At 53.1% G+C, this 11922-nt stretch overlaps 1 protein-coding gene across 1 annotated transcript; it reads left to right on the top strand.

Annotated features, from left to right (window-relative positions):
* Positions 1 to 5558: 5558 nt before the first annotated feature.
* LOC102050464 (olfactory receptor 1E1-like) lies at positions 5559 to 6575 on the top strand. Its single transcript, XM_005442130.4, has one exon. The coding sequence runs from the start codon at positions 5568 to 5570 to the stop codon at positions 6573 to 6575; it is 1008 nt and encodes a 335-aa protein (XP_005442187.1). The 5' UTR covers positions 5559 to 5567.
* The last annotated feature ends 5347 nt before the right edge of the window (positions 6576 to 11922 follow it).

Below are 11922 nucleotides of genomic sequence, written 5' to 3'. Positions count from 1 at the left end.
TTATTCTTTATTAACCACCAGTAAACATAATTGTGGCCAATACCAAGGAAGATGCCCCCTCCTAACATGTGGTCTCAGCATGCTTTCAGCCCTCCCTCCCCTGCTCTGGCTGTTCCCTGCGCTGCTGGCTGCTGCCAGACACCCACGGGCAGAGCAGGCAAAGGCTGAGGTGGCTGTGGTAAAACAGAAGGAGGGAAGCTTTAGGCTCCAAAATGCATTTCTGTGTGCTGGAAGTGGGAAGAAGTGCTGAGTTGGAGGGGTGGGGAGAAATGCCGCTTCAGGAAGAGGGGCTCCTGTTTCTGGCCAGCATCTCCATCATTCTCCCCTCCCCAAAGATGTGGATGCTCTCAGGCCCCACCCTGAGCTTTGCAGTTTGGTACATCTAGGGGGAAAACCCGCTTCCAGATTCTCAAATTTCTGAAGGGTAGAAGGTCTCTGAGCAGTGGTTCAGAGAAGCAACACACCTTATGCTTGCTAGAGTCCCTTAACTCACTCTTAAATCTGGATGAGCTCGTCTAGAAGAAACCAGGTTTATCCAGCAAAGCCAGGAGGTGCACTCTTGGGTGCAAAAGTGGGGAAAACAAGCTGGAAAAGGAAAGCACAGCTTCCTGTGCTGAAGAGCCAAACTGATATATTCCTGGACTCGGGATCTTGCTTACAGGTGACTCTGAGCCACTTTGGCTACTCCAGCTCCACCGTAGGACCACCCCTACCAGTGTCTCTGGCTGCTATCGGTGTCTCTAGCTGCTAAGAAGTTTAAAGACAACTTCAGACCTGCCCTCCAGTCCTGGTCCCTGGAGGTTTTGGGCCCTCTTCATTGGGATGCTGCTGGAGCACCCCTCGGGGGTATGTCCACAGCTGGGCACTGAGCACAGGACTCGCCGCACCATATTCCCTGGCAGTGCACTTCCCTGCTCCCACAGCATCGCAAAGCGCCATGCCTGAGGGACTCTGCAGAGCAATTATGGGCTGTGCTGTACAGAGGATCTTTTCCCAGGTGCTTCTCAGGACTGTATTGAAATCATCCTGATGTCCCAAACTGCTGGTGGTGCCAGACACAGGTGGTGTGAAGAGAGAAAGCCTGTTCTCAAGGTAAGTTGTGCAGGTGCTGGACCACTGGTGTCCCCGACACCTGTGTGGGGTGAGTGCTTGAGGGCAGGACAGCTGTGGGATGGAGGAGGGAAGGAGTCAGCCCCATGTCCAGCTCTGCTCTGTGCCCCTCTCCCACAACCAACAGACGTGGGTGTCCTCGCTGCCCCCCTCATGGCCCGGCAGCCAGATGAGTACCTGGTACACATTTCAAAGTTCACAGCACTGCAGCTCACCTGCCGGTGGCACGGCAGGAGCCCTGCCCCTACTGCAAACACTGCCTGGCTGCAATGTGTCCCTCACTCATCTGTGCCACAGCCTGTTTCCCATCAGTGTTCCCGGTCTGCAGCTCTACAAACACAGGGAGACCGTGGTGCTGGCCTCTGCTCTGCGTGGGACAGTGCCCATCACCTGCTCCTGAGCCTACCTTGAGATCACCTGTCTCATGTTAGATTTGATTGCAAATCAAATGCAATTTAATCAGCAGAAAGGCAAACAGATGCTTCCAATGACTGGCTGATCACCCAGCTGATGACTGTCAGATCAGCAGATGTAATTGCAAACCCCTACAGTTACTGGGAAGTGAAATGAAGATGCTGCTTGCATCCCAGTCGCGCAACACCTTTGATATCCCCTCCTTCCCTGGCTCGTGGGCTGAGGGCATTGCTGGGAGGGGGACAGTCTGCTATGCCTCATCCCTCCTGTGCCCACCTCCTCCCAATGAGGCCACTGGTGCCGGGGAAGCCAAGCTGGTTTTCTGGTAGCCCAGACTGTGGCAGTGCCCTGGGTACGCTAGGTCCTTGGTATGCCCCCAGTTCTGGGAAAGCCACAGGGCATGGCAGGAGAGCTGGGGGGGTGGTGGGGGTGGTCCTCCCCAGGGGTCTTGCATTGTGTTTGTGTGTCACCTTCCAAGTGAACCAGGCATGTGGTTCTCCACCTCTGCTTCATTAAATCAATGCATGGTTTAATGGACACTTGGACACCTACTTATACTTCGAACAGGTTTATTTTAGGTAAAGAGGAAAGTTTTCAGTGGTGACAGATCTAGGAACCAAAACCACTCCTGCTTTTGCCCCATGGTGTGAGTACTTTGGACCCCAAACCTTCTGAGAAGGCGCCAATGTGAGACCTTGGTTCCTTGTCAAAACCCTGGTGCATTAGATCTAAGGAGAAGATCTCTGGGTCAAAGTAATTTCTGAAATCAGGTTTAACCTGCTAGATCTTGCAGGCTTTCCCATGCCAAAGTTGCCTACAGCAGCATGCTCAAGCAAAGGACTCTGCTCCCCAATGCTGCAGCCATCTCCCTGCTTAGCTTTGCTTCTCCAGACTGACCACATCGTGCCGTGTCCTCTCCGATGGACTCTCCTCTCTCCAGGCATCCTGGCAGCCCAGCTCAGCATCCTTCTCCTTGAGTGGGCTCCCCGCTGCCCATGCACCACCCAGCAAGGTCTCACTAAGGTACCACAGCATCAGCATTTTCCCACATGGACTGGAAACCTTTCTGCTATCCCCATGGCCAGTTTGGCGTCCTGGGCCATACTTACAGCTCATGACTACCCTGGGCTGACCGCACCACTGGATGTCCAGCCAAGGACCCTGTAGGCAGGCAGACTGATCCATACTCCAGAGCTTCTGTGCCCACCTAGTTTTCTTTCTTTTTCTTTCCCCTAAAGCCTTGCAAACACCTGGTGCTGGATTTCTCTTCTCCCACCAGACATAGCCCCCGTCACAAAGATGCTTTGTATCCTCATAGCAGGAGAAGCAGCATTCATTCTTCCTGAATTCAGGTACAACCATGCTCCCCTCCCACAGCCCCGCTGACACTCAGCAAACCTCTGAAGACTCTCCTGCCTCCTTCATGCTTCTGTCCCCGTGCACTCATGTTGTCACCAACCACCCTACCTTTGCCACAACTTGTCATTGTCCTCCTGGAAAACTGGGAGTGGGCGATGTCTGACTTCCAGGGCACTGAACCGAGAAGTGCTGCGGGACTGCCTGCCTTCCAAATACGTGGCTGAAGGGCGTATATTAATCTCATAACACTACAAGCAATTTTCACAGTCTACCCACGTTCCTTCATCTTTCAGCGGCAGACCTTGCTTACAGCTTTTCAGGCTCTTTTCTTTCCTTGCAGACTTTCCACTCTTTCCAAATATCCTCCTTGGTGTATATACCTTGCTTGTTTGCTATTTGAGAAGCCCTGCTTCACCAGCCTCTCCTTTGTGCTTGAAAGAGTTTTTAGCTGGGTTTTGCACTGTGTCTTTCACGAAATCCCAGCTCTCCTCTATGTTTGCATGCTCGACTTTCCAAATCTGCCCAGCTGCAGTAACCAGCTCTCCTCACTTGTCCTGATTTTTGCTTGTTCACAGCCACAGCCACCAATCTGCTCCTATTGATCTTCCCATTTACGCAAAATGGCATTGAGTCATGCCTACTCTAGCTGAAGTTATTTTCTCAGATAGCTCTTCTAAAAACAGCCTGTTTTACAGGAACAGGTACAAAAAAACCTCATCAGCTCATTTCATACTGTGACCTGGTGAAGAGGCATGTGAGATGTCATATCCAAGGATATCTGGAATGACCGTTACAGACAAGCCTGTGAGTTATACCACCACTGCCCCTCCAAAGAGTAACTCTTCTTGGAAGAATTTCTCTCCTGGGGCTTTGTCCTCACCCCAGTCTGGCTGAGGGATCTGTGACAGGCTCCCGGCCCTGTCTGGGCAGATCTTCCTTTCCCTAGTTCCCAAGGCAATTTAGACCCAGGAAGATATTCTGATGGTGGCTTTCAATGTCTTGTGCTGTGCTACCCTTTGTCCTCACCTCCCATTCTTACCCTCTCCTCCTGCGTCCTCTGCTGCCTCTGCTCTGGTCACACCAGCTGTTTCTCTGACCTCTGGGAACACCTGCTGCCATGGACGGCTCCATGTAGGAATTCGAGTTCCTCCATACTAGCTTTGCATGAGGCCACAACCACTTGTGTTTATTTCATATGGACCATCTGCTCTTCCTGAGCCAGAGGAGACACCAGTATTTTGCTACCCAATACTGCTCCCCCCCCCCCCCCGCCGCCCCCTGCCCCAGCTGCTTCCATCCCTTCCCTTCCCTCTGCGGTTATGCCCTTCTTTACCAGCTCCTACTCTTCCAGCACAACCCAAACCAGCATGGAGAGTACATGCCCCTCCTTCAACCTCCGATCCCTTCATGATTCAAGCCTGGCATCAGATCCCTGAATGCTTCTCCCACCCCACTGGCATGCCTCCTTGCATTGAGGAGGGTGCTCGTGGAGGCTCCCAGTTGCCCAAGCACCCCAGCCCTGGCCACGGCACCCAGCCTGGGGCTGGCTGCTCCTCCCTCCCTGCTCAAACGCCCACCCCCACTGTTGAGCACCTGGACAAACCCACAGCCCATCCCTGAATCTCTGCATTGTGGAGCACATCCCCAGCATGGTGGGGTTGTCCTTGTTCCCTTTTGGAGGGAGCTTGCAATGTTGAGGGTGGTCAAGCCTTCTCAGCCTGGCACTCACCTCCTCTCTGCTCCTGGCAGATGCTCCCACACTTCTTTCTGGAAGGACATGGTGACAGCTCTGTCTGTACCAACAGCTTCTCACAGGCTTGTGCACATCTCAGATCATTTCCTTACTGTTCTTTCTGTGGATTCAGTAGTCTTAGGTTACATTGAAAACTTCTGTATCTCATCTTTTATCCCTGAGCTCCAGTTTCTTGTTAGATTTGGAGTTTTTCCCTTTTCTTGCAGGCTGGTGTCTCTGCTTTTCCACCCTTGAGCCTGTTTGAACTACAGAGTCACCTTCAGATGCCTTTCTGGTCCTCCTGTGATCTCTCAGACTCTCACAGGTCCCTCCCTTGCATTGTTTTCTAGGTGTGAATGTGAGGCTAACATCTACAGTGCAGTATTTGCAAGCAGGCACCTTCTTTGTCGGTAATATTAGTTTTCTTTTTTTTTTTTTTTTTTTTTGAGTTGCCCCGCAATCTGTGATGGGGAGGGGCAGCAGGAGATCTTTCTGTAGCTTCACTAATGGTGTAAACACAATTTGCTCCCATGAAGGGCAGCAACTCTTCAGGCAGTGTCCAACCTGTCATGTTTTGTGGGATCTTTAGACCAGCCTCCAGCTGCAGCCCAGGAAACCTGGAGGGGGTCGAGGAGCTGCTCTCATCCACTCTCATTTATCCTGGGATAAATGTCCCTGGGATCCTTATTGACTGCAGTGGTGAGGTCCCAGCTCTCTCTGGTGTTCTTCAGGTGACACAGAGTTGGGGGTTGCCTTGAGGCTCAAAACCTCCTGGGCTGAGACCCACGACCTGCCCCCATGGATGCATCCCCCACTGAGCCCCTGGAGCGAGGCGAGGAGCATGGGGGCAGTGGCACAGCTTCAGCCCACTGTGCAGCAGTGATGCCCCATGGCAGGGGTGAGCATTCACTCACCTTCTACTTGTCCTTCTCTCCTCCTGCTCTCCTTGTAGATGAGCCCCAAACCCCTGCAGCAGGGAAATCTCAGCAAGCCCACTATGTTCCTTCTCTTGGGATTTTCCAGTGCCTACAGAGCACAGATGAGCCTCTGCCTGTGCTTCTCACTCATTTACCTGGTGACAGTGCTGGGGAACTTGCTCATCGTGACTGTCATCTGGCTGGATGCCCACCTGCGCTCCCCCATGTATTTCTTCCTGGGCCACCTCTCCTTCCTGGACATCTGTTACTCCTCTGTCACCCTCCCTAAGATCCTCAGAGACTCCTTCTCAGCGCAGAAGACAATCTCCTTTGTGGGCTGCATCACACAGATCTACTTCTTCCTTTGCTTTGGGGGGTCTGAGTGCGTGCTCCTGGCTGCCATGGCCTATGATCGGTACCTGGCCATCTGCCAACCCCTCCACTACCCAGCACTCATGAGCAAGAAGATGTGCCATTGCTTAGTGGCCCTTTCGTGGCTGAGCGGCTCCTTCTCGTCTCTGATCCAGGCCTTCCTCACAGCCCGCTTGCCCTTCTGCAGGTCCAACATAATCGACCATTTGTTCTGCGAGATGCCCTTCTTGCTGAAGGCATCCTGCAGCCCCAGCGCTCCCCTCAACAAGGCCGCCTTGTATGCCTTTGCTGGGACTATTGCGATGGGCTCTTTCCTCCTTACTCTCATGTCGTACGCTCACATCATGAGGGCTGTCCTCCAGAAGGGAGCAGGGACATGGAGGGGCCTCACCACCTGCACCTCCCACCTGACCGTGGTGTCCCTGTTCTTCGGTGCTGGTGCCATTGCATACCTGGTGCCTCACTCCAGCAGCTCCAAGGAGATGGACAAAGTCCTCGCCCTGCTGTACGCTGTGCTGACCCCCATGCTCAACCCCATCATCTACAGCTTGAGAAACAGCGAGGTCAAAGGAGCCATCAGGAAAGCCCTGCACAGCGGGCTGTTACAGATGTCCACCAAGGGTTCAGGCGTTGCCACCGAGCAACCTCCACCCTCCCTATGGCAGGGATGAAGGTCTCAGTGACCCAGCACCCAGGTCTGGGGCTCCTGCAGTGCTGGTGGGGGCACAGCCGGCAGTTCCTCGCTCTCCCTCACCGATGCATCAAATGCTCAGACCCATTATTGCCCACTGGGGACCCAGGGGCCGGGTACTTAATTCACAGCACTGTCTCCCTTTGTGTCCCAAAGCCCCTAGCACAGCTGGCTTGAACTTGCAGCACCAGCTTCAGAAAGCCCAGCGCACAGGTACGAGCCCAGGCAGGCGAACTGTGCCTCATCCCATCCCAGGAGCCAGGTACCACCCTTCCAGTGTGGAGCACTGCAGAGGTCTTCACCTCGGACTGGGGCAGAAGGATGGCACACAACATCCCCTGGAGACCTGAATAGACTAGGAGGGGATTTTGTAAAATTCCTAATTGCTTGACCATGGGAGTTCTCCCAGTAAGTAATTCTAGGAACATTTTTCCTAAGAAATAGGTATTGCCTGGGTAGAGAAGCTGTACTGGCTGTCCACACTCTGTCTTTGATGTGATGGTGCCCTTGGTAAGTCTTATTTTTTTTAATCGTTTATCTACACCTGGGCTTTGTCAGGCTTTCTGGAAAGAGCTTTTATTCCTAAGCAGAGACCTTTCTGAGATGAAACACTGCGCAAAACACAGCAGCAATGCTCAGCCGTTTGCATCTCCTGTTAAGTGGTGGATAATCTTGTCTGGGCTGGACTTGCAGACACTGCAGAGCCGGATGTCTTTCCCTTAATGCAATAAAATATGTATAAGTAGGAAAACCATTGTCAGGGGATTGAACTTTGTAGTTTCAGGAGTTAATTCTGGGAACAGAGACCTGCTTCCACATGCAAAATGGTGGCGATAAGGCAGGAGCATGGGTGGGAGAGCAGATTAATCTGGCTCATGACGTGCCTTCAGGAAGGGTCCAGGGGCTCTCAGCAGAGCACAAAGCCGGGACGGTGTTACCTGGTCATCATAAATAATGAGGTGTGAAAGGATGCTGTGACTACAGCTCAGTGTGTGCAAGAAGATACGCCTACAGGCACAGCAAAACATATCCTCCTCGGACCTTGGCTGAATGCTGGGTTGAGGTTTCTTTACATGTAAAACTAAGACTCCTACTGAGCAGAAATTATGGGAACTGGTTTTCTGTGATTGGAAACACCCCCATCCCTGATGGAGCCAAGGATTTCCCATGGGAACCCAATGTGCGTTATCCCACTCAGGTGAGACTGCAACAGGTCCTCCCAGAACACACAAACAGGGCAGGGTCAGCTGGGGAACCCAATTTTTAGGACATTTACAAAAACAGCAGCTCCATTGGAAATAAAACAGCAATTACACATCCCTTTCCACCTACGGTCCCCAGGGCAGGGTGAGCCAGAGATATCCATCACCTGCCTGCTTTCCCTACGGACAGGGAAACCGTGGCTGCTCCTGCCAGTTGTAGCTACTTCAGTATTTGGCTGGGTGTGCACTTCTGGAGGTAACAGGCAGGGAAAGAGGATGGAGAATCCCTGTGGAAGGGAGCGGTCCGGTACCACAAGTCCTGAGTGTGCTGCGTGCTCAGCCTTCACCAACTTGTGACATCGATGAGCGATGACCACACCACAATATGGACCAGCGGAGCTTGCTGTCACCATCACTAGGGATAAATGAAACATACATCCCTTTCACCAGGCTTGGCTGTCGGGGGAGATCCCTGCTTTCTCTAAAGCAATGGTCTCCAAAGCAGGGTGCATGTGCCCTAGGGGGGTACGCAAGACAAGCCACTGGGGTGCAGGAAGAAAGTATTTTTGGTACCATTAATAAATACAGTAAAATAAAATAAGATGTTAATATTAGTGTTTATTTAATCTTCATCTTGTCCTTTTCAAATGTCTGTTACTGTGTATGTTTTATAATGTACCTGTATATAATTTATGGATAAATATGCATGTATTGGGGGTGCACGCTCAAAAGTTTTTCACTGATAAGTCTCTGCAATCAAGAAAGTTTGGAAAGCACTACTCTACACCACCACATCTGAGCAAAAAAAGTCTGTGAGAGTGAAGCTTTACCCACAGAGAAGGAAGATTTAGCAATGAAATGGGCATCATTTATCTGAAAAGGACATATTCAGCCCCAGGGACCAGGTGGGATGCACCCCAGGGTGCTGAGGAGCTCATTTGGGTCTCTCCATCACTCTGGAGCCTCTTGCTTTAACCCCACAGAAGGCGTTGGTGGGGCTGAAGCTGGCAGGGGAGTTCTTGCCCCCTTCTCTCTGGCCTCCTGCGGAGGACCTGGGGGGAACTGCTCTGCCTCAGACCTCAGAACATACCCTTTGGCTGCAGGCAGGGAGAAACGCAGCTAACGATGTTATCTGTGTGCCAGCACTGGCCATTGCACAGACAGAAATGAGGGAGGGTTTGCTCTGATACCCCTGGGGATCTGTACGCAGTGATAAAAGCTTGGAGGTGCCTACAAAGCTCATCTTTCTGGCAGGTGTGCTGGACATGGGCATTTTCTTGCTCTTGGGGCTGACCCTTCCATTGGTGCTTCAGACCTGGATGAAAATCCCACTGAAACAATGTTTTGATGGAGAGAAGATAATGCCACTGGAGGGAGTTTTTGCGTGGTGGACGGGGAAGGTGATTTGCTTGGACACATTCTCCATGAGGGAGCAGAGGGCAGACAAAGCCCACCTGCCTGTTTTTACAAAGACCCCAGCTCCTGCTTGTAAGTCAAAGTTCCTCCGGGTCCCAGGCTTTTGAGAGCAAAATGTTTGGGTGCTTGAACACTTTAGTGAGGGGGTCGGTGGGCTAGTGAGTGTCACAGAGTACCTGGGTTTGCCCAAGTGGATCTTGCATCTGGTTAGCTCTTTATGGCAGACTGCTGCTCTGCCTGGCAGGAGAGATGCTTGTCCACCCATCAGCCTGGGTAGAGGGAAGAGTGGGGGGTCCTGCGCTATCCCTGACTCTCTCATTGCTCTCCACATTAATCAGTGCAGAGCCACTCTCTCCAGCTAGCTGGGAAGTGGTGTAGCATTGCCATAGCTTCCCACTCCAGCTGAATCAAAGACCTCGAGAAAAATGGGCAGATGTCTGTGAGCACCATATTGCACCATGATGGTGAAATAATCATCAAAACTATTACTGGGTAAGTGTCAGTGCAAATCTTCTCGCTCCCTATGGCTTTCACCCAGGGCTCCTCTCCTTGCTCTTCACCTTGATCAGCTCTTGAGTTCTTTGTAAAACAGAAAGAATTACACGGACCTTCAGGGGGTTGTTGCTTCCCATCCTGGTAGCACACCCGTGCTAATTGTGCACATGGAGCAGAGCTGTTAGGAGCCGGTCTCTTGACTCCAACCTGGAATGATGATCAACCAGCTGTAGAACAGTGAACATGGGAGCAGCTGCCATGTGGCTGAAGCCTTCAGGAGGTGAGACAAGAGGGGCTGCAGTGCCCGAGCTCTGCGCTCAGGCAGGTGTCCGTCAGCTGCTCCTGCTGCCAGTCCGGACCTGAGGCACAGCATACTGCAGAGGCAGCGTGACAGCTGTGGGGCACTAGCAAAAGATGTGGCCTCAGCTTGTGTTTTGGGGAGGTTGGGAACTGGCAGCTGTCTACAACAGGCCAGACCCTTGGAGCTGAGGATGGGCTTGTGGCGAGCAGCCAGCTCTGCTCCAGAGAGAGGGAATGGGATCAGGGCATCCCAGGATAACTCAGGCTGGAAGGGACCTTTGGAGCCCTGTAGTCCAGCCCCTCACCACAGCAAGGCCCAGGTTACTCAGGCTTCATCCAGTGGGGTCTTGCAAGCCCTGAGGGTGGGGTTGGCGTGGCTTCAGGGGGTCCATCCCTTCCTCCCCCAGTAGAGCAGGTCCCAGCTTGGGGCTGGCCCCTCTCGCCCCCGATGGGTCAGTGCTGGAGGATCCAGCTCAGCTCCCCACTCCACAGCCCTCAGCCCCACTGCACTCAGGGCTGGCTCCCGTTGTCCCTTCCACCTCCCCACCTACCTCTTGCTCCCAAATGAAGAGATGGTGACCCTGCCCCGTGGCTGGGTGTGATGCTGGGGAGGGCTGAGATCCTCACAGAGGTTCTTTGGCCTCTCAGACATCCCCTGCCCAGGTAGGCAGCATGGGGCAGGGCTGTCCTCCCTATCTTGCCAGGACTCACAGACTCCCCTGGACACAAGTCAGTGCCCCCGCAGTTACCTCCCATTTGCTCCCATTGCTCTTATCCGGCTGCATGGCCACAGGCTGGACAGGCGCACGGTGGTCACACCACCATCCCCACCTGCCTCTCCCACAGACCCCCTCACCCACGTACCCCTGCTCAGGGCTGTCCCAGCCCCAGCACCCCTGTACTGGCCCAGTGCTTGCTTGCTTTGCCTCTACACAGACCCATTGCTGGTTCCCAGCCATTTTTCACAGGTGGCTTGTGGTTGCTCCTGGCCACAGCCACACTGTGGACCTGTGGTCCAGGTCAGCTTTGTAAATCCTCACCACTGCAGATCTGGTTGCCATGGTCCTTGTTCCCACCAGGAGCCAGGCCCTGACACTGGGAGGGGGAACCCTCAGCAACTACAGGGCTCTGGAGAGCTTGTGGTGGGGCAGGAGCATTGGCCATCCCATTGAGGGTGCACAGCCCCAGCAGCACCAGGTCAGCTGTGGTGCCCACGGATCTGCCCCAGCCCTGTGGGTGAGGGGTCCTGGCCAGATCCTGCCCTGGAGGTGCCAAGTCCTGGCCATGCAATGGCACCCACACGCTGCCCAAGGGCACCTGCGGCCGGGGGCACCATTCCCCTGGGTACAGCCAGAGGTGCGGGGTCTGGTGACACACAGGGACAAGACCTTGCAGGGACTTTGCCCACTGACTGAGTTTGGCCTCTCTGTCGCTTGGTACAGGGGCAAAGCTGGGCAAAAAAGCTCAGCTCTTTCAGGGTGTATAAAAATCTCTGAGTTTATTAGGGATTTGTATCAGCATAAACAGGACCAGTTTGTCCCAGTAACCCTTTGGTTTGGCCCAGTATCCATCCCAGTAACCCTCTAAACCCATCTTCCTGCAAGGCAAAAAGCAGCAGCTTAAAGAAGTGGTTAGTGGCCCCGGCACAGGCACTTGCCCCAGTTATCCCAACATCATTGCCTGGTGCACTTTCTGGTCCCAGAGGTGCACTTTAAAATTGAGAAGCAATTTATGAGTACAGAGCTCCAGCAAATTAGAGAGCTAAGGAAATTCAGGGTCTTTCCTTTGGAAGTAAAATCGTGGACAGCTGGCAGGAGTGAAAGGCCAAGGAAATTAAGGAAGAAAGACAATTCTGAGAGATATCTATTCTGCTGGAGGCAGATAACAGGGCTGCAAAGAGCATTGTCCCCATGG

This window comes from Falco cherrug, chromosome 9 (genome assembly GCF_023634085.1).
Source record: "Falco cherrug isolate bFalChe1 chromosome 9, bFalChe1.pri, whole genome shotgun sequence".
In the NCBI taxonomy this organism is placed as follows: domain Eukaryota; kingdom Metazoa; phylum Chordata; class Aves; order Falconiformes; family Falconidae; genus Falco; species Falco cherrug.
Note: the sequence above shows the minus strand (reverse complement) of the source record. Positions and strands in the feature narration are given on the sequence as shown.

Coding starts and splice junctions, on each gene's coding strand:
- LOC102050464 (XM_005442130.4), top strand. CDS start 5,568: ATGAGCCCCAAACCCCTGCAGCAGGGAAATCTCAGCAAGCCCACTATG.